Consider the following 24,808-nt stretch of genomic DNA (forward strand, 5'->3'; position numbering starts at 1 on the left):
TCAATTGATTTACGTCTCCTCTAGGATATGGCCGCTACAGCTTATGATTAACGTCTTGACGACTGTCGTCATGGTGTTTGACGATGTTTAGCTTAGACGGCGTATGTGGATGTGTTGGATCTGCGTATCTGTCTGCTGGCTGGTCATGTTGTATACTTGGAAAGAATGACTTGTTGCATGGTTTTAACAGTAGGTTAGTTTTTGACCATCATGCTTCTGATTGTGGAATATTTTTACACTTGAACATTGTACGCAAGTACATCAAAATCCTAAGGGCTGCATTTCACCAGTTGTTTTCCTTGTTTAACCGCGACATTCAAACAGTTGTTGAGCTTTTCTTTGGAGAACATAAATGTATAGAGCTCTAACGATGCTTAATGCTAATTATTAGTACCCTTGATATATATTTTGTTTCCTTCAGATGTTGTCCATGACGTGCTTCTTCGTTGGATTGTGGTGCGAATGAGCAATGGAAATTGTTATATCCGCCTTTTGCCCTCAAGTTATAGGCGAGGTCAATCTTCAGTACAATATTCACACACTCAATCGAGATATTTCTCTGCAACTCTAACGGTACTAATTTCATGAGCGTGCATCTTTTGTGTTGAAGCGTTCATTGTCGTTAGAAGAAGTACCTCGTTGGAATGGGCAATTATCTTTCATCATTTATTTCCTGTACGCGCTGAAAGATCCGATGACATGTTTGAGTTAGATTATGTTTGTCATAATACAAACTCTACCGAACATTCCAGCGATAACAAAATTTATAAGTAATTCCACAAATCTAATTCTGAAATATAAACGATCATGTTGGGGTCTAAAATGGCTAGCTAATAAATGCTAAAAATAGGGGCCACAAATTGCTAAAAAGGGGGGCCAATGAGTATAAGAATCCATTTTATCTAAATCTTCTAGAAAATATCTTCTTGATCCCCGTTTATCTAAGAGACTCGAATGTGTCCCTCGACAACAACTTATTAAATTCTAACCACAACTTGCAAATGATTTTGTGTGGAGATTTCAGTCTAGTTCCATGTAAGCAAATAAGCAATAAATGGAAAGCAAAAAATAAAATATAAGGGATCTCCAACTTTAAAGGAAATATAAAAAACAAGCAAAACTATTTAACACTAGCTACAGAAGCTCTCTGATGTCAGATAGTGAATCCGTTAAAATTCTAAGTATCCTTTACATAAACTTAGAAAAAGACAAGAACCTTAATAACTTATTCCAAGGTGATATCAAGGTAATTTCTTGTTTATCGAATAATAGTCCATGTTTCCAAAAAAAGCCCATAAAAGTTGCCTCTTCAGCTATTGTAAGTAACATAACAATTTTCAGATCTATGAGTTGATGGAAAACGAACAGTTTCATATTTCATTTGAAATAAATATTGTCCGGTGTTATATTAATTTTATCTTCGCAGCTCTATATGATCTATTTTTATAAAATCCAAGTATTACAGGTCATTTTATACACATTTACCTTTCTGTAACATTTTACAATACCTACTGTTTTCAAGCATTACCTGACATAGGGCTAATGGTGTCTTTTACGATCGGAGTTTGGGTAGCATACTTTTAATTGATTTTTATATGTATTTCGATTTATTACGAGCGTACCTATATTTTTATTTTGCAAAGGATAATATTTTCCAATTATTAAAACAAATGATCTTAGTAGGCAAGCTTGATAAAAGTACATCAAATCTACCCTTTGTCCCTAAGTTCTACAACTTGGCAGCCCCCGAACAGGCCCTGTCTTCGTAACTATCTACTTCTTTCTTTGTGATCGAGTAATCAAGAAACCTAAACTTGTATTTCTGCTGCTGTTGCAATCATTCTTTGATTTTGCATATTAAAATCTTTTTTAAATAGTTTATCTGATGACTGCTAATTTGTGAAAACACAAATAACCTTATCCATGATATCAATGAATACAAGTAAGGAATATCCTTGTATGACATAATACAAATACGGAGAATTAAAAATGGCAAACTTATACTGAACTCAAACAATAGCAAAATTATAAATCAACAACTGAGTGTATATATAGTACACAGTAAAGAGCAAAATATGCCATTAAAGGAGCAAGAATATTCCATATTTAATCACACACGTTAATACTTTGATAAAATAATTATCTAAAATTTCCTTGACTCACCAAAGGTTATTTTAATCTGTTTTACATGAGAGAGAGAGAGAGAGAGAGAGAGAGAGAGAGAGAGAGAGAGATGATTTGTGCTGACTGTACACATTTCTGACGTATATTTGTACTTTTTTTTTAAATACACTTGATTTTTCAACTTTCAGTTCTTTCGTGTTTTGGAGGAGGAAACTACAACGTGGGGTCGCTGGTTCGACTGACTAAGCGGATGAAAGATTGTAAGCCACTGGTCGTTTCTACATACAATGTCTCGGTGTACAGACGATTGTCTTACTGATAAACTAGCATCAGGAAGAGATACCTGTGTCACGAAACAGTACATATTAGAGTTGTTATCGTTGTTGTATAAAGAGCCTGTTGTGACATCTGTTTCTCAAACTTCGCTTTAAAAGTTGAACTCTCCACCTCTCAAATAGAATCAATGGATTGGGTAATTATTTTAATTGGATAAGTCAATCGTTTCTAGTGTGTTAATACCATATTGTGCTACTGAATTATATGAATAGGATATCAAAAGATACAACAAAAATGTTATATTTAAATTAAAAAATGTGAAAAGGACATGTACTGCAAATAGTAACATATGGCGGTTGTAAATTTAACAAAGATGACAAAAAGATATAGTATTTTTAATTACATTAACTGCTATATTAATTTGCAATATAGTATTGCAAATACTTAGACTTATCAAGATATGGGATTGATTCTTCTTCTTCTTTGGCTTTATTATATAATGACTCATGGTCGATATGTTTTAAACTGATTGAGTTTCCTGTTCCACCTGAAAGCAACATTTTTAAACACGTTTTTGTTGTATTAATGGGATTTTACCCCCAGCGTGGCGAAGATCATGTAACATTCATATAGGAACCAAGATTCAACTGACCTTATGATGGGTCATAACCTGCTGTCATGATAACAGTTTATCTACACTTAACAGGTGAAAGTATAGTTTTCAACTGTGTAAATGTTACACCCACACCTCCAGCACTGATATAAGAAATACGTCTGCTAAACCATTTCCTTTACACCATATACACTTAGGTAACGCCTGGAGAAATAAGTATCTTGCAAAGTAGTCATCATGTCTAAGATACTTACTCTCGTTGTTTCATTTGGATTTATATGTGCAATTTCAAGTGAGTATATACCTATCTTTATCCACATCTATCTATCTATCTCTCTCTCTCTCTATCTATCTATATCAATATATATATATATATATATATATATATATATATATATATATATATATATATATATATATATATATATATATATATATATATATATAAAATCAATTTTAATCAAGGTATAATTTTACTTAAGTAGATCAACCTGTATTCGGCAAGGCGGGTTCCTCAATTGGTTTACTTTACTTAACGCTATATTTTCCTCGTCGCTAGTCGATTTTTCTTTTTCGCAACACGTTTGCAACTAAATTCTTTGTTTGATGTAGAAATGTTTTGAATTCCTGTTGAAGGTTATTTTTTCTACATTCTATGTCTTTTCTTTCATTTGATCTGTTGGATCATTTTGTAAAAATGTTATCTTCAAAATAGCTTTGGGTGAAATTTGTGTTGTGTCTGTTTTGTTCCGACATTATTGCCCATTCCTTTCCTGGCAAAGAGTTTTGCTAGCTAGAGACATTGAGAAACTGTTTAAGTTGCCGCCATCCATATATATGTATGTATGTATGTATGTATGTATGTATGTATGTATATATATATATATATAAAATTCTACTGACCACTTTACATCTTTCAGACGCTTTTCGATACCGTAGAGGATGTCCAATGATGAATCCAATGTGCCAGTGTCCGATTTATGAAAATGGTTGTTTTATTTGTAAATGCATGTCAGGTACTGTATCATGTTTATAAGATTTTCGAATGTTCAGATGAAAGTAATTGTTCTTAAGAACAAAGACCCAAACATATGCGGTTACTCAGAGAATGTATATATGATATTGTATGGGTATTCACTGCCAAAAATATTATGAAAAAGGACCAAATACGAGTTAAATAAGCTGAGGACCTAATACGTGTCAAATAAGTTAAGGACCAAATTCAATTCAGATAAATTACGTTGTTATGGTAGAAAACAAATAAAATCAGTGATGTGTTATATAATATTCACACATCAAGATATTTGTAGAAATGTCTAATTGTTTTGCATGTTAATACATTCATACATTTTGGTAATAAGTCACCTGCAAATTATAATAATTATTATATGGCAACAGGTGAATCAACATACAAGGAAAGTTTTCATGCAAAATGTTTAGCGCATATGTCATATTTCTTCGTTATTTCTTGATTATGTTAGAATTTAAAGATTGAAAGGATGGTATATATGTGGTAAACAAGTGAGCGAAGTTGACACAAGCTAGCCGTAATATGTGATGTATTGTTTTCGACTTAAACGTACGGACATACCAAAATATAGTGTCACATATCATGCCTGATAGTACGGCAGTTTATGATAAAACCAGAACTTTTCCACTCTTTTCTTAGCTTTGAAACCGGTTTTTAGTCTATGATGTGTCTATCAGTACTTACGTTATTGTTGGGTTGGTGATATACATAGATTTTATAGACATTTGGAGCATAACTCCTCATTTGTTCGTATAAATCGTTATGTTCTTATTCTTTCCTTATATGCAGCATCTGAGCACTCACAATTTTAAGCTTCCTGGTAAGGCAATTTTAAATTTCTGATGACAATAGAGTGAGTCTGCTGCTTTTATTTTGACATTTAGAGATTATAGACATACGTTTTATTCTTGTTCCATCTCACAATATTATGATAAATCTACCTTTTTGCTATCTCTCTCGAAGTAGTAAAAATTAATGACGTTAATAACGACTATTTTCGTAATTTTATCAATCAAAAGTATGTTCTAACTAGTTTGGCACGCATCCGCCATATTGTTATACTGTGACTAGTCTGTTCTTCATCCGCATTAGTTTCTAATAACTGCTCATCCGCATTAGTTATCTAATAACTGTTCATCCGTAATAATTTTCTAATAACTGTTTATTACACCAAAGCATTCAAACCATTATTTCACTCGTCAAAACATTTTAACACAGGCTAGAGCAAATAAAATCGACTGGTACACCAACAACAAATCTCAAAGTAAATTATGTAGTGCATATTAGGATTTACATTCATTTCCTTCACATGAAGCAGTCCTTGTTTGTTACAAGATATGTGAGTTTTTTTCTTCAATAACTAAAAAGAAAACAATATTATTCAGGTAACATTGGTGCGTCTAGTTTGTTTGGTGGCTTTCATCCTGGAGAGATGCCTGGGGGACAATCTGGTAGGCATAAATGATTTTTCCCTAAACATTGAGATGACCATATATATATATATATATATATATATATATATATATATATATATATATATATATATATATAAACTGAAGTATCCTAGTAGGGTTCTTAAAACAAATTACTGTTATAAAATTCACAAAAATGAAAGTTATATTCTTCACAAGTATTTCGACATTAAGTATGTTTTCCAAATCAGGATGTAATTGTTAGTATCTTTTAAACAGTTAGCCGGTTACATAATGTCATAAATTTTCGTAAATCATGCATTTGTTTAAATATTAGGTATATTTTGTTTATATTAGGGAGATCAATAATCTCGATATTGACGTCAAAGACAAGAACATTTTTCCTTATTTTGGTTTTCTATTCGATATCGAACTGATCTTAAACGGAGTTCTTTTTGGAACATTGCAAATCATAGCCACACAATGTTACATGCTGTAGGAAATTTAAATAATGTTCTATATAATTTAAAAGTATGATTAAGAGACACATAACTACACTAGTCAGAAGATGAGATTCTTGTTATTTATAATTGGAAAGACAGAAACTACGTATAAAATCTCCTAACAAATCTGTACCATAAAGAAGTTATTATACGGTACTGCATTATTTATGTATAGATAGCTTCATGAAGCTTCGGTTTTTTTTCTTCATCAGGTCACGAATAGATGCATTGGACATTTTTTAAATAATATTTGTTTAGTGTTTGGTATCATTCTAAAGACTGCAATATTTGGCGTATGTCATGATAAATTTACGAGATCCGATTGGCTGGAATAGGGATCTTTTTTATGACAGTATGCATTTCCTCTTGATTACGTGATGCTATACTTGACAACGTAAATTGTACTTGATCCAGTGGGCAATATTGCTACTAAATCAGTCTTCTCCCTTGGAACTGTCATTCTACAGTGTTGTCTGGTGAAGTAGAGAGCCAACCAAACTACGCTATGGGAGAACAGCTCCTCCGGAAGAAGAAAATAATATAAAAGTATTGCTTGGTCGACACAGTACCCTTGGCCTGAAGAGGCCCAATATTGCTGATTTTCAGCATGATAATCGAAATCATTACTTTATTAAGGCACATATTTCAACAGATAATTCATGTATTCAGTATTAAAAGTGTCCGCATTATGGAATTTACATATTACAGTACATATTGCAATTTCGGTTGGAAATATTATACCTCTCCTCCCAGTAATATAATTAAAACTCTGGCTTCAAGGATTTTACCTTCACATGAACCTGGTAAAGGTAGAGGACACTCAATGTGTAAATTATGAATAACATCCCGATGGCTATCAATAGAAACGTCAAATTGCTTTTCTCAAAATATGAGCAAGAAATTTACGTCAAAATAATAAAAAGGTTAAATCCTATTTTGTATCCTTTTCTTTTATGCAAAACGAGTTAACTCTAGGGACGATATTCATACATGTAGTAATTACCAAACGGTATTATTCCGGAGACCTACTTAAAACTCATGTGTGCGTTATATGATAATCTGATTCTTTTCTTTCTTTCTTTTATAAATCTTATCATCCAGGATCCAGTGGATCATCATCAGGCAGCACTTCTGGGGGAGGTAACAGAACAGTGTTTTGTTCTGACAAGAAATGACTTATACTATCGATAGATAAAAACTGTGAGAAATTTAAACGATCGTAAAAGATGATTTCTGACACGCACTCCCATCTCTCTATCTCTCCTCTGTCTCTCTCTCTTTCTTTCTCTCTTTCTCTCTCTCTCTCTCTATATATATATATGTGTGTGTGTGTGTGTGAGTGCGTGTGTGAGTGTAAAGTATACATGCATGTAATTAATATGAGTCATTCATTAATTGACTGATCAGTGCATCGATTCAATCATGTGTTTATTCAGTCATATGAATATATATATATATATATATATATATATATATATATATATATATATATATATATATATATATATATGCCATTACTACTATGATTAAGAGACATTAGACAAAACACGAGATTATTGTCATTTATAACGGGAAAGATAGAAACTACGTGTAAGATCTAATTTTACCATAGAGAAGTTGTTATACGTTACACCATTTTTTTCTATATATGACTGCATTAAGCTTCAGTTACTGTCTTTTTCAAATCACAAATTGATGCTTTGGACATTGTTCAAGTAAACATTCTTTTGTGCTTTTATCACTATAAGGAGTGCAGTTATTTGGCCCATGACATGATAAAGTCACGAGATCCAGGATCTATTTTAGGACAGTATCCGTTTCCACTTGATCTTTTACATGACGATGGAAAATATATCTGATCCAGCGGGCAATATTGCTACTAAATACAATATTTTTTTCCTTTGGGAACTGTCATCCTACAGTGTTGTCTGGTGAAGTAGAGAACCAACCAAACAAGCTATGGGAGAACAGCTCTTCCGGAAGTAGGAAATAATATAATAGTATTGCTTGGTCGACACAGTACCCTTAGCGTGCCTATATATTGCTGATATTTAACATCATAATCGAAATCATTATTTTAAAAACTCACCTATTTCAACATATATTACATGCATTCAGCACTTAAAGTTTCCAAAATATGCAACGTACGATTACAGTAACTATTTTCCTTGGTATTGTTAAGGCCGCCTACTTAAAACTCACGTACACGTTATACGCTAATCTGACTCGTTTCTTTCTTTCTTTCTTAACCTTATAATCCAGGATCCAGTGGATCATCATCAGGCAGCACTTCTGGGGGAGGTAACAGACAGAAAAATTCTTTCTTCTGACAAGAAAGGAATTACAATATTGAAAGATAAAAACTTTAATAAATTGAAACGATCGTCAAAAATCCTTTCTCACACTCAGACGCATCTCTCTCTCTCTCTCTCTGTGCCTCTGTCTCTGTCTGTCTCTGTCTGTCTCTATGTTTGACTGGCTGTCTCTGTCTCTCTGTCTCTCTCTCTGTCTCTCTCTCTCTCTCTCTCTCTCTCTCTCTATATATATATATATATATATATATATATATATATATATATATATATATATATGTGTGTGTGTGTGTGTGTGTGTGTGTGTGTGTGTGTGTGTACCTGAATTGATTCAACCATTAACTGACTGCGTGGCACATTGATTCATTCATTTATATTCAGTCATACATAAATGTATATGCCGTTTCTTCGAGCAGTGATGTCATATTGTTTATGAAATCTCAGATGAAATAATCTATTCATGATTTTACTACAGCGTCAGGCGTCACATCATCGGGAGGTTCATCTGGAGGAGGTAATATGACTTATAGTTAATGGAAGTTCATTAAAATTCCACACTTTACCTTTGTAGATGAACATTTAACAAGTCAGATGGTGGATATTTACTATTGAAGAATTAGTTAAGAATTACCTTTACATCTATTGATGCAATGTCCTTGACCGTTTATCCGTTGTACCAAGCCAATTTAAACAGAAATGCTCATTGGGGAGGATTGGGGAGGAAGGAATCTCGAAAGCAATTTTAATAGAGTTATTCTTTCGAGTACCATTGCACATAGGTGATCGATATGTGTATTCCAGCTGGGATGTTGCTCAATGTAGATACCAAGAAGTTTTTGAATTTGGAAAAGAGACACGTCTAAGCCGTTTAGAATTAGAATGTTAGTAGATAGGCGCTGCCTTGTACTGATTGTCATACATTTCGTTTTAGAGATATTAATATGCATTTGCTTTTGTTGACACCAAACTGATATATTCTTGAGGTCGATTTGAAGCTTACTTTTGATGGAGTCTAGAGATTTACCAAATAAATGCAATGTAGAGTCGTCAGCGAAAAGATCTGTGTTAGAGTGGGCTGGATACAAGGCTAAGTAATTGATAAACAGCAGAAAAAGAAGAGGCCCTAATATAAATCCTTGAGGAACACCACTTATGATATGACTTGGTTCGGAAGTATATTTACCCGTGCAAACAACCTGGTGTCTGTTAGTGAGAAATTTGGTCAGAAAATACCAGTGTGCCACGTGGTCCTTAAGATATTTAGGGGTTTAGTTTTATAGAATCATTTGCACGCAAACACATGCAGATGTATAGCAGTCAAAAGACGTGTTTAGAATAAAACAGCTTCTGAACACACAATCATACATACAAATAATGTCTAGAAACACTCATGCATTTTGTTCACCCACACACTAACACACTCTCTTATTATATCCGGATAGTATAAAACAGTTTTACAGTAGTAGACGTTAATATATTATTCCAGCTTATTAAGATTTGTTTGACAAAAGTTTAAATGAACGAATTAAATTTGAATAATGTATGCCCTGTAGTAGGGAAATTGCAAAAGGTTAGAATTTTTAAAGTAAATGAAAGTTTGATAACTTTTTTCTTAACCTTAAATTTAGAGTTTTATAATGGTATACTTGCAGACTTTAGAAACAAAATGTCATGAGGAGGCCCAATAGAAAATTTCAGAATGAGTCATGCTATCTTTTTCCGGAGTTCATAAATTTTGGATAGAGTATAATTTGATGCGTTTCTCCAAAGGATACAGCCAGTGTATCAGTGGACTCACTTTTCGCTTTAATTGGCTCATACTTGTCCAGCCTTGGAAACAAGCACTGACTGGTGTTGACATTGATATATGTGCAATGATCGTGAAAAGTTATTTACTTTTCCAGTCACTTGAACTTTATTTTTCATGAAATATGTCGGAGATGTCCAATGCGCCGCTTGCGAACTTCATGCGGCTCTTGGAAGCCCGTGGTGCGGCTTTAATGACGGACCTATATTATCTGGATTTTTAAATATTTTTGTTTTTTATAGAAATCTGCTGAATAACACTAAACAATGGTCAAAAAAGAATATTTTATATTACCATTGCTCTCCACAAAAACAAACATCCCTTCCAACTTCGTCTTAAACCCTCTAATCTCGTCTTCATATTTACGTTTTCTAGATGTTTGTAAACATATATGGATGGTTCTTTCCAAAACTGTCTAAAAAGATCGTCCAGTTGGTCACCCACCCCTTTGTATATATTATCCAGAAAAGTAAAGTATAAATGACTGGGGAGATACAAATTTCGACAGGAAGTTTGGGTCCTCAATATTGCTACCTCCTAAGTCACTAAGTCACTTAAATTTTATTTTTCTGGATAGTATATACTCTCCTAAAAGTCAGGTGCAAATGTGTACCACTCTAATCAACAGGGCTTTATTTTTCTGGAAATATGATTTCTTGGTCCTCAAGTAGAAGTGCTGCCCTGAAAACTAGAATGTGGATAACAAATGTGATGACTGGACAGACAATTGACCCAATTCATATCAAAGCACTAAATTGTAAACCTGAGAATAGCGAAAGGTAAATATGGGCATCAAGTTCAATGTGTGTACCAAGTGTCATGGATATATCTTGAACAGTTTGAGAGTTATGCTCCAAAAATGTTTATACAGAGACCGATCGATTGGGATCGACAGTAAATAAACGCACAGACCTAGCTGTAGATGTATCCTCACATGCTACATACAGCAGGATAAGAATAGGTGATGTTCTTACGTATTCTTCGTGTTGTTTTTCATACCACTGTTAGTTGCTATAAGTACATTGTATAAGGTTTTCCCATGCTAGTATGTTGAATATCAATGATCGCTAAGCTAGATATCCAACGATACCAACTTAGTCACTAAAAATTCATTATTATGGCATTGGTACAATACATACAACAGAAGGTTAAATTTGCAAAAATTAGTGGCCACGATAATGGGATGAACGGAAACAACATACATTGATTGTCTTCAGATACGCTTGCAACAACAGCTAAAGCAGTCAGTAATGACCTTTAGTAAACACTAATAGTTGCAAAGGGAATGATAATGATTTATTTTAACACGACCGAACGACTAGACACTAAAGGTTGCTTCAGATATTAAATCCTAAGATTTAAATCAGTCCAAAGTGGAAAGACCATTACGATAGTTACCTGTAATGAATAGCTTCAAATGTGGGGCTAAATACGGCGGCAAATATCGATATAGACTTTTTATATTTGTCAGCTTATAGCAATCAATGACCTACCTAATTTCTGATTATATAAAACTGAGAAATTTGAAAATCAACGTTGTATACGTAAAGGATATATTTTCTTTGACACTTTCTTCCACAGGTCTTGTGCAAGTTCAATAAAACTGAGAAGAATTACTCTTCTCACTCTGGTTTTTTTTTTAAGATAATGTAAAGGGTGCAATAGTATCATTGTAAAAATGTTAATTCTTCCAATAAGCTAAAATTAATACATTGTTGTTAAATATATATGCAATATACACTCGTTCTTTTATATGCGTGCATTGGAAATTTCACTAGATTGCCCGCCTGATCCAGGAAATTGTCTTCCATGGCTCTTGTCCCAAGATTCCAACGGATGCCGTATATGTGGAAGTACTGGTAAGTTATTTTCTGCCAGTTTTCTCAGATATATTCCGAATAAGTGCAAGGAAAGCTTGATTTACATCAGTCTGTTATCATAAATCGGCAGCTATCATTAGAATTTTAAAGTTTGTGTATATTACTTCGATTTAGTACAACACTCTCTAAAAGCTTGTACTATGTGATTCTTAAGATTCAGACCGAGGACCGAAGGTGTTCGTTTACATATGAAATTCAATAAACAACGAAAGAAACTAAAGATCTTGGACGAACTACCACTGATTACTTGCATAACGTACACCTAAAAAGTCAAGGAGCGTTATTTGCTGACGAACGGACCGAAACAGAGATGTGGCGTTATCACTTCTTCTTGCCTAATAACGTTTAACAAGATTTGACCCGCTTTATTTAAGAAACCATCTCCAAGGCGAACTTTACATTTCACTTTTAAATAATCATCATCATCATCATCATCCAATTAACTATTCTGAATATAATAAATTTGACGTCTGTCTTTTTTTTATTTATAGGTTTGATGAGTCATAACAATGCGAATTGTCCCCCGATAGATCCGTCGTGTCCACCTATGTCAATACACACAGATGCCAGTGGTTGCCCTAAGTGTGGCAGCAGTAGCGGTATGTTTTCATGGCACATTAAGATGCCGTTTTACATCATGGTTAATATATCAGCAAGAAGTTTTGATTCACAATTGTCATGAGTCAATTTACTTCTATCATTGTTTATGGTTTAATTTATGTTGTAACATATATTTCAGTCAAAGCAATGCGATTCAAATGATGGACATTATCTTGAAGGAAATGCTGATCGTTAGGTAAAGGGTAAAGGTTGTTCTTAATCTATAAGGTACCGATTTTAAGATAAAGCAACAATGTAACTGTATTTAAATTATTAATAAAATACGTTATATACATATATATATATATATATATATATATATATATATATATTGATAACGGCATATACTGAAAAGTTTCCAAATGTGTCGAGCTGAACAAGTACTTAGGATAAGAAGCACCTTAAATCTACTAATCAAACACTAAACTCAAAAACAAAGAGAGAAATTTTTTACTCTTACATATTTGAATGGCAGGGGCAGACCTACAAGCATGAGAGAAGACAACATAGAAGAAAGAAAGATGAAAAATTGAAAATGGTCTTAAAATGTGTAAAGTACGTTGTCTATTATGAGCTGCCGTCTGCCCAACAAAGTTGTAAAATCAAAACAAGGGAGTATCATTCCTATCACACAGATAACTAAACTGTTCTGAAATAATTCCAGGCTGGGGGCTAAGGATGGAAACCATACGTGGCGAAACTAAGCGCCAATTACAAAATTTACGAAAGAAATTATATAACGATAAAGTAATGCTTGGAAGTGCAAAACGAAATATGTCAAGAGAATGACGCAACCGGATATTAGTACAGAGTTAAAATAATACTGATTTAGTTTGGTTTGATATGGTACTTCACGGCACAGCAACACAAGCATGTTATTTAGTATCGAGTCAACCTGAGTAAAGTCACGCCACGGTAGCTGTCCAAGGCTAGTCTGATGGTAGGTTTCGAACCCTCACCTTTTCGGTCATGAGTCCGGCACGCTAACCACTGAGTCACGTGATAATGATAATAATAATAATAATAATAATAATAATAATAATATTAATAACAGAATTTGGCCAAATTAATTTGCCTCATCCTATCATTCAAAATATAACCTAAATACCTTGGAAAAGATGTGTATAAACATATAACATTAAAATGCAAACAGCTAAATGCTTGAATTTTTTTCTTCATGTTTAGCATCGGTTAGATCTCGCAGAGGAACTAAAAATAATAGTATACATGGAATTTGATTAACTTTTCACATATGGTAAAAACATATATTGTTTGATACATGTAACCAGGCTTTCTGTAGTGAAAGAGAGGCAGACAGCTGATACTTCGTTTTTAATATTTTGAGGAGACTATCTATAGGTGGGGAGCAGCGGTAGCTTAGTCAGTAGAACGCAGGACTCGTAATCAAAAGATGACTGTTGGGATACTTAAAGCAGCCCTTGTTGGGTGCTTAAGGTGTGTTGTAAGGATAGTTATTATTACATACCCATTTAATCTAGCATGAGTGATCTGTTCAATCAGCATTTCTGTATCACACTCCTAGATTCAGATTAATTAGGTTTATTGTTTGACGTACGCGCGTAGATAATTTTAGACGCAATGAATCGAACTTCTATAAATTCCAATTCGTATTGAATAGCATTCATATGGTTAAGCTAAAAATTTTAGAAAGCGTAAAGGGGGGTGTGTAATAAATACAAAAACCGCATTTTTGTTTTGTTCTAAGAATACTACTCCGCCTGATTCCCATCAAATTCGTTCTTTCAAACGTCTCAGAACAGAACATGCATGCACTTTGATTGTATTATTGCAATAGCTCTACGAAATCACTCTGTTGTTCAAATTCTCAGATTGCAAAGTCTTTTGGTCTCTCTTGACATACAAGATTAAATTTGGTTTTGCTTTTATTGGCGTTCATGATATTTAATGTTATTTAGTAAACAATTGTTGTTAAATAAATCATTTCACGAAAAAGAGCAAGACAGTGGTTGTCACCTTTCTTTCAAGTAAACATATGACTTTAGATGCCCATGCTGAAAACATGCAAAAGGTTGAAGGAAACTATGTTACATTCGCTTCAAAAAAGATGTCCAAAGGTTATAAATATACTTAATTTAAAAAAAACTCCACATCTGTACATACATTCCAAAAGGGAGTAAAACTACCTCAAAAGGCACAAAAAGATACACGAAATCGCGAAAACATTTAAAGAAACGATGTTGTGCACATTCGAGTATTTTACAATTAGAAAATATTTTGATCAATGCCCATCTGGCATATCTTGTACAGCAGGAGATCTATCATACATTTTCTTATCTACTTGTTTGAAAATACTACTTAATACATCCACAAAAGAGACACATATTGCAAAAGAATTTGTTTTTTTACAGCATCACAAACAACTATTCAAACTACACCAACGACCCCGACTACTGCAAGTACGCCAACTACCCCAACGACTCCAACTACCGCTACAACCCAGACGACTCCAACTACACCAACGACCCAAACGACTCCAACTACTCCTACGACTTCAACTACAGCAACGACCCCGACGACTCTAACTACCCCATCGACCCAGACGACTCCAACTACCCCATCGACCCAGACGACTCCAACTACCCCTACGACCCCGACGACTGCAACTATACAGACGAACCCGACAACTCCAACTACACCTACGACTCAGACGACTCTAACTACACCAACGACCACAACGACTCCAACAACACCAACGACCCAAGCAACTTCGTCTACTACACCAGCAACTGCAACTACAACACGGGCAACTCCAACTACACCAACTACACTAACAACTACAACACCAACTAAACTGAGCACAACACCATCAACCTCATCAACTTCTCCTACTACACCAACATCTACAAACATAACACCGACAACCACGACGATTCTGCCTACAACAACACCTACAACACCTGGAGCTCAGACTACACTAACCACTCCGGCTACAACGCCGACTACACCAACTTCGCCAACCACAACACCATCAACATCGACTACAACCCCAACTACAACTACCGTACCAACTTCGCAAACTACACTGACCACTACCTCGACGACGCCAACGACAGGAACAACAGCCACGACCACACAAACAACAACGTCAACAACGCCATCTTCTACACCAAAAGCGTCCTTACCCACGTCTACCGCTTCAACAGCCCAGACATTTTCGGCAACCATAACTAGCACTGCAACTACACCTACTGCTCCAGTAACATTTACCACAACAACGAATTCTTCTACCCAGACAACGTTTACGTCGCAAACTACTCCTACCACTTCAGCTACGGCACCAACAACTACAACCAATGTTCCTGCAACGACAACAACTAATCTCACAACGATGACAACAATGGAAACGACAACCGTTATGAAAATCAAAGCTACAACCAAGCCGATAGCTCAATCATCTGTAACGCCGCCTCCCACATTAGGTACAACAACCAACGACACAGCAAATGGAACAACTACCACGGCTGCTACTACCACGATAGCTTTCACAAGTAAGAAAGACAGATATTGTACTCATTTAAATATGTGTAGGTTGCAAAATTCAGATACTTTCCACTAAATACTTAATGTAACATTCAAGTGTGACAAAAACTGTACTAACAAAACTGAACCCAAAGTCAGTGAGGTTCATAGTTTTAGCGAGGCTGATCAAATGAATCGAACGGATTCGAGACTTTCATGGTGTTGCAACATTTACATTTTGAACTTGGATAATATATTAATTATACTTATAAACTTTCCAAGTCGTTATCCCAATATAATATCCCTTAAAACGTGAGAACCAACATAAAATATGGAACGATAAACAATTATTAGACAGTAAAATGCACTGTTCACATCCGACCCTATACCACAAGCTCAACAATAGCGTCGTCAATAAAAAGGAATGAAATCAATCATAAGTGTGTCGTTATAGTTTTAAAGCTGTATATCATACCATTACTCGATTTACTGCAGACCGGATTGTAAATGTGCTATGTGTGACCAATTCTTAGAATCGTTGATGGACAGACATACCAATATCGCAGAGCAATAACAAAAAAAATCATTAGAAACTCATTGATACCAATATCATACAGTAATGGTAAATAACATTAGAAACACTCTGATACCAATGTTATACAGTAATAATAAAAACACTCTGATACCAATATCATACAATAATGGTAAAAAACATTAGAAACACTCTGATACCAATGTTATACAGTAATAATAAAAACACTCTGATACCAATATCATACAGTAATGGTAAAAAACATTAGAAACACTCTGATATCAATGTTATACAGTAATAGTAAAAACATTAGAAACACTCTGATATCAATGTTATACAGTAATAGTAAAAATATTAGAAACACTCTGATATCAATGTTATACAATAATAATAACAACATTAGAAACACTCTGATACCAAGGTTATACAGTAATAATAAAAACATTAGAAACACTCTGATATCAATGTTATACAGTAATAATAACAACATTAGAAACACTCTGATATCAATGTTATACAGTAATAATAACAACATTAGAAACACTCTGATATCAATGTTATACAGTAATAATACAAACATTAGAATCACGCTGATATAGGTATCATACCCATATCTTCATGACGGCTGAACAATTCATTATTTGCAGTGAACTCGACTGAATGCTGTTTTGACAGATTTGATTAAGGGTCGTATAACCTCCGCATTACAAAGGCTGACCTAAAATATTGAAATTTTTATAAAAGTTGACTCATGATAAATGAAAAGGCTATAGTATAGTATTCACCCACCCTCTTGGTAGCTTGTTTCCCCCCCCCACACACACACACACCACTTTTATAAAAGAAACGCATCAAGGATATACCAAATTAACAGAACTTGGTCATTTCATTCATATATTTATAATTTCTTAACTGATTGTTGCCGAGTAGGTGGGTGGGATCTAACACTGTCATCTCCTTCGTGTTTCAATCCAATCCGGAGATTCTTTCTTAACATGGACGCGATACTTGCTGGGAGAGTCTGCATGTTTCAGACAACAGGAATCATATAGTTCATCGTCTTAGAAAATGCCCCGAATACTTTCGTAAATTTGGGCATTACATCTCTTTAATTGCTGGCCCCTTTTTAATTTTGTCAGTGTTTCTATAGAAATATCAAAGCTGAACATTGCGAATATGGTGGCTCTCTTTCGTATTTTGCATAAGGTTAAATTTTAAAGAAAAAGAGTTTCCAGGTTTTTCTCAATTTTTATACTGTGTATTTAAAAAAAGACCTTGCATATTTTAGGTATTGTAAAAATAACTTTTAATTCCCTTTATTTTGGTTTATGATTGATAGGTGTAATTGGGATTATAGAGTATATAGCTTTGCTTTACCTCAGATGTCGAAAGATAGCTAACTCCGCTTGGTCATGTTCACTTGCTGGACTTGAATAGTAAATTGTACACAAACGAGCCGATAACTTATTTTACGATTCTTTTTGTAATTCATTAACTGCACCCTCAGAAGCTGGTATTGTGTACTCTGGCAAAATTCGTTTTCCTTATTTTAATAACTGCTAAAAACATAGTGTGCTTTAGACTAATTCGGGCTGATTTTCGAGCACATGGGAGCGGCCATTTTGGTGAGTTGCGAGCACAGATCGTGTACATTTCCACAAACACAATAAAAGTAAAGAAATTTCAGGCACAGTAAATGGAAGTAGCATAGGGGAATGCCAGCATTCTCTCCACTGTGCATGTTGCAAATGCAAATGCAAACAACTTCACCTTACACCTGTCACTCTCTCAGAAGTACTTAATATCTGTAGAGCGCACAGTATTGCATGCAAACGATAGTTTTTTGTAACCTTCGATGAACTTCGCCCCTTCACTGAAAATGGACCTTTCCAGGAAACGATACTAATCAGGCTTTTTCTATTACACTAAAAACTCCGAGCAAATTGAAACGCAAACAAGATGACATTGTTGGAGACACCCTGACGATAATCAGTTAGAAATTAAAGATTGATGAATGAAATGACTGAATTTGTTGGATATATTTTTATCTCCTTGAGGCCGTTCGTTTATTACAAACTGTAGTGGATACAAGCTGCCGGGATATTAGGCAAATACTTCATAGAAGAATACACGGCTCTGGATCTTATCTTTTAAATTTTGCTGTGGAGCTTTCTTTATTTTTTATTTATAATATGGTCCACAGCTAATATATCATGGACAGAAATTCAATGTGACAGAATGTATTATTCTTATTCTTGATCTTATTATTATTATTATTATTATTATTATTATAGAACAAGTCAACTCGAATCTAGCGCCAATAATATGGATGGATTTTGTTTCTAATAATACTCATCTGCAAACCTTGCTGTTATAATCCTATTTACCATATTTGATTAAAATTAAAGAGACAGTCTCTCGACTGGCAAAAATTCAGCTGTATCAGATGCAAGATCACCTCACAAATATGGATCGTTATTGCTCGTAATACTATTATTTGCGTCCCTTGATGATATAAACCTGTTCGACCAGAATAATAACACAAAATAAATATCAGAAATAAACACTAATATTTTTTACAAATTCAGCAAAAAAGATGCAAGATAACATCATGGATGCACTTAGGCCACATTCATTTGTTTAGACCTCATTCATTTGTTTAGACCTCATTCGTATGTTTAGACCTCATTCGTATGTTTAGACCTCATTCATTTGCTTAGACCTCATTAATTTGTTTAGACCTCATTCATTTGTTTAGACCTCATTCATTTGTTTAGACCTCATTCGCATGTTTAGACCTCATTCATTTGCTTAGACCTCGTTCATTTGTTTAGACCTCATTCATTTGTTTAGACCTCATTCATTTGTTTAGACCTCATTCGTATGTTTAGACCTCATTCATTTGTTTAGACCTCATTAATTTGTTTAGACCTCATTCGTATGTTTAGACCTCATTCATTTGTTTAGACCTCGTTCATTTGTTTAGACCTCATTCATTTGTTTAGACCTCATTCGTATGTTTAGACCTCATTCATTTGTTTAGACCTCGTTCATTTGTTTAGACCTCATTCATTTGTTTAGACCTCATTCATTTGTTTAGACCTCATTCGTATGTTTAGACCTCATTCATTTGTTTAGACCTCAATCATTTGTTTAGACCTCATTCGTATGTTTAGACCTCATTCATTTGTTTAGACCTCATTAATTTGTTCAGACCTCATTCGTATGTTTAGACCTCATTCATTTGTTTAGACCTCATTAATTTGTTTATACCTCATTCGTATGTTTAGACCTCGTTGATTTGTTTAGACCTCATTCATTTGTTTAGACCTTATTCATTTGTTTAGGCCTCATTCGTATGTTTAGACCTAATTCATTTGTTTAGACCTCGTTCATTTGTTTAGACCTCATTCATTTGTTTAGACCTCATTCGTATGTTTAGACCTTATTCATTTGTTTAAACCTCATTCATTTATTTAGACCTCATTCATTTGTTTAGACCTCATTCATTTGTTTACACCTCATTCGTATGTTTAGACCTCATTCATTTGTTTAGACCTCATTCATTTGTTTAGACCTCATTCGTATGTTTAGACCTTATTCATTTGTTTAAAACTCATTCATTTTTTTAGACCTCATTCATTTGTTTAGACCTTAGACCTCATTCATTTGTTTAGACCTCATTCATTTGTTTAGACCTCGTTCATTTGTTTAGACCTCATTCATTTGTTTAGACCTCATTCATTTGTTTAGACCTCATTCGTATGTTTAGATCTCATTCATTTGTTTAGACCTCATTCGTATGTTTGGACCTCATTCATATGTTTGTATGCTTGGACCTCATTCGTATGTTTGAACCTCATTCATATCTTTAGACCTCGTTGATCTCAATGAATGTATTGATTATATAAGTCTGTTTACTAAGTGTGATAAAAATCTGATAGTCGCTAAAGCTGACAAGCTTTAAGTGCGCATGTTTAATTTCACACATAATAGATTGTACGCTTATGTCATCAAGGTGAACAAATAAATAACTACTTTCTTTAAGCTCGTTACCCTAAATTTGTTATTTCCATAAAGATGAAAATACTTGCATGTTCAAATGCCAATACAACACAATTAATTAATAACTTTGATATTATTATTGTTATTATTATTATTATTATTGCAGATTGTCCACCTTTTCCAACTGACTGTCCGCCCTCAGCCTCGTGCGCAGGGTTTGATATGAACAACTGTCCTATCTGCACATGTCCCACAGGTAGATAGTTAAAACTATATATATATATATATATATATATATATATATATATATATATATATATATATATATATATATATATATTATAAAATAAAAATTAATGAATGAATGTGTGAATGTGTGTCTAGAATATTTGTTTCGTTACCGTCTTAAAATTTTTAAAATTACCATCAAATCGAGTAAAACGAACGTTATCGTAATTAAAATTACCATATATTCCTACATTATTTATAAAATTAGATAAATTTACCGATTTCAGGCATTCATTTCTTTGATTTTAACTTCAATTATCAAGCAATATATATATATATATATATATATATATATATATATATATATATATATATATATATATATATATATATATAATGTTCTATATGTACTTGCTCTATTATAATACGTACCAACGTACAGCTGAAACCTTAAAATTAATATTCGCCATATATATCCATATCTATATTACAAATGAATGTATCTCTCACTCACTTATAATTAAATTATCATTTCTACTCGAAAATAAGTTTAGTTTTGCTGCTTGCTCCTTTTGTTTCTTTGCTGAATATCAATTTATTTATTGTTTTTGCTTTTCACAATACATGACCTCATGTAAAAAACAAAACTATTCCCAAGTGGCCAAAAATGAAACCATAACATATGCATTCTAATCGGTTCATGTTGTAAAATACAACCATATAATCAGATAAATTGTTGTTTGTTATCGAAGAGAAAATAATAGGTAATTTAGATAACGTTACCTACATATTTGATGAAGGTGCAACAGGACATATAAATGTAAATGATATCTACTTTACAATGGCAGCTGTTTGGTGACGGCAATATTATGGTTTTAGTTTATCATAAAAATGGCCCATCTGGATTTGCACCTTTTGTATAAGTATTGCGTCTCGCGATGAAAAAAGTAAACAATGAAAGTACATAGCTTGCTCTTTTATTTCTTATTGTATTTGTTTGGACATTGACGTATTCATTTATTATGATTTATATTAATGCTAAGTTGAACTACTAATGACAACTATTTTGTATTTATACCGAAACAGAACCATTTTCGTTTCTGAGCATATATTTCAATCGCATCAAAACAATGAACATCATTTTTATTGTTCTTTTTAATTATTCACTAGTGGAATCAAAACGTGAACATAACCAAATTGTTTTATGCCTTATGGTCTGTGTGACGTTATTTGCTCTACATATCCTGCAAGATTGGTATGCTATGAACGAGCCTGATTTTAATAATTAACATTATGATAGTAAGTGAAATGGTACAGTTGCTTATTTGTTTGGTTTTGTTTTCGTTTGTTTTTTATTTTTGGTTTACATCAATATCGTTCGAAGGTACAAAATCATAATGAAGACAACAATTTCCTGCATTCATTCATACATTTACAAAACAAAATTCCCATCATATGTCAAAGCCTACATTTATTATTATCTCCATTTTACAATATGAATGTAAAGCTGGAATATTAATTAGAACGTTTTGTGTACAGGTCAATCCACCACCACAACAGCTGTCCCTGCTCCTGCCTCAACCGCGTGTCCACAACAGCAGTGTTTACTGGACTGCGGAGAGCCACCAGTATACAGGAAGGATTCTAACGGATGCGAATTGTGCGAGTGCCTAATTTAAATCTGGACTCTAATTGGTGTGTGGGTGGGTTTGCGTGTATGTTACATTTCTTTCTGTCACTTCTTCGAACCAAATATTTATAAATAAATTACAATTCTGAATTACAGCTAGGTTTCTTTACCAATTGTTGCTTTATCATTTTCTGTCTCAAACCTTCCAAGTTATACCGCATTTAAAAGTTAAAAAAAAAACTGCGGTAAATTTAAATCTGCAATTTATTGACCGTTTACGAAAACTGGCAAACATGTTTCATTCTAAGATCCATTACCTACTGAAATAACTAAAGCCTTACAATCTAGCAAACGGTTGTAACAGTCACAATAAATAATAATACTAAAAGTTCCATACTAATTTTAGAGGTGTATGATATCAAGCTCCACATTCAACAACATTAGTAAATATATATATATATATATATATATATATATATATATATATATATATATATATATATATGATAATAATAATAATAATAATAATAATGAATATCTTGATAAAATGTAAGTATATTGTCTGATAATCTACCGTAAGGCTGCCATATATATATATATATATATATATATATATATATATATATATATATATATATATATATATGGTTGAAGTGATTTGTAGTGCTCAAGTACCAATTTCACAAAAAAATGTCTCAAAGTTGAGTCTAGATATAAGAGAGTTTATTGGGCAATTTTAAATACGATAAAATTTCACCCATTCAGTCACACACACATATATATAACCGTTTTCCTGATATATTATTCGTAGCCATATAAACAACTGTCACTTTTGAACATTACCTAGGCCTAAGTCCTGTTGGATCTATTTAAGTACTATAAACAGAATACCTATTTTTGTATTAAAATCAAACTTTCCAAAACTTTAAAGCATAATATAATGGCTGAAGTACAATCTCTAGAATTTCGTAAATACAGTCAATACAAGGAAAATTACACATGTGTAATTCTGTTTCCAATATGATATTACCCGCAAATTCATTAAATCTCCCTTTAAAGAACCCTTGACTAATTTTGCCTCATTGAAGACCTTTTGTCAAAAGCATGAATTTCAATTGAATTCAGGTTTAACTTGATGGACTCTTCGATATGCACTCCAGATTAGGTATTACAAGTTTTGTTTCTAGATAATGTATTCTTATAGTAACGTTTAACAAGGCAAACATCAGTCATTGACAATCACCACCAGTTTTGCTGTGTCACAAACTGGTTTTATAATTCTCATTCACTTTATAATAAAATGTAAATGCTAGTTCCAGTCCAACAAATAGGTTTGTATGTATGGAACCAGTTTGAGACGAATGGTACTATACTAACTATGACCCATTGCCATTATTAAAAGTGACGTAGAGACTGCCAGATTTAAATTTAGGAGCACTAAACAATGCATTTTCACATTTCAACTTTTGCCAGTAGATAACGGGAACAAATCCGACTGCTTTATGTCTTTTTGTTACTCACATATTATCAAATGCACAAAGCTATCGCAGAAAAACGCATACATTGGCTAATCTTGATCGTGCCGTAGAACTTCTTTGAATTATTTGCCAGCAAATTATATATACATCCTATAAGAGACACATTATAGTTAAGAACATATCTGTATCACCGTGTGAAACAAATTAACGACAGTTACGTCAGTGGAGTGTAACTTCATGAAAACGAATGATCAAACAAACTCTTTTTGTCTAAAGACTACGGTGTATAAAGGTTAACTGATAGAGTTGTTGCCTATTTAGTTGAATAAAATAAATATCAAGCTTTCAATGATTTTTTGTTTTGTTTTTTCGACTGAAGCCATGTCATCCTTGGTGTTTCTTCTTTTTAAAAGTATCATACCCTTATTAATAAGTTGTTAAATTTTAAACAAATTATCGTACAATTATGATAGCTGACATGCAAATAGTTCTCACTGGCCAGACCGATTATGCCAAAATAAATAAAAACAATATTGCCATTGTCAATTAAAACCAAATTATAGCCATGACAATGATTATGAAAGCTGTGAAAATGCATCTTAAACCAAAGATCAGAGAGCATCAACCAGTGGCATGCACTAACTACAGAATGCATAGATATTGACTCGATTCACCCTTGTAATTCCTTGCTTAAACAATAACCAAATGTATCACTGCTACCGTACTCGACTTTCTATTCAATATCCTACTCAGCCTCTGTCACTCACACCTTTCAAAATATCCCAGACGAACCCCCACTTTGTAATGTCGCCTTCTTAGTAAGATGGGTGGTTAATTGAATTTGGCTGGTGTTATCTATGGGATGATCTGTCTCGAT

The 24,808-nt window shown here is 33.4% G+C and overlaps 1 protein-coding gene across 1 annotated transcript; it reads left to right on the top strand.

The window, feature by feature from the left end:
- The first annotated feature begins 5,432 nt into the window (after positions 1-5,432).
- On the top strand, positions 5,433-22,608 carry LOC149794171 (uncharacterized). The gene is made up of 9 exons (XM_089966525.1): positions 5,433-5,494; positions 7,060-7,098; positions 8,221-8,259; positions 8,746-8,784; positions 11,856-11,936; positions 12,449-12,556; positions 14,948-16,087; positions 20,762-20,851; positions 22,363-22,608. Exons 1-9 carry the CDS (start codon positions 5,476-5,478, stop codon positions 22,500-22,502), a joined length of 1,695 nt encoding a protein of 564 aa, XP_089822651.1. The 5' UTR covers positions 5,433-5,475; the 3' UTR covers positions 22,503-22,608.
- Positions 22,609-24,808: the final 2,200 nt, after the last annotated feature.

This window comes from Sinohyriopsis cumingii, chromosome 8 (assembly GCF_028554795.1).
Source record: "Sinohyriopsis cumingii isolate HCF-2022 chromosome 8, ASM2855479v2, whole genome shotgun sequence".
Taxonomy (NCBI): domain Eukaryota; kingdom Metazoa; phylum Mollusca; class Bivalvia; order Unionida; family Unionidae; genus Sinohyriopsis; species Sinohyriopsis cumingii.

Coding starts and splice junctions, on each gene's coding strand:
- LOC149794171 (XM_089966525.1), top strand. Junction 8,260..8,745: donor AGGCAGCACTTCTGGGGGAG/GTAACAGACAGA, acceptor ATTTTACTACAG/CGTCAGGCGTCACATCATCG. Junction 11,937..12,448: donor CCGTATATGTGGAAGTACTG/GTAAGTTATTTT, acceptor TTTTATTTATAG/GTTTGATGAGTCATAACAAT.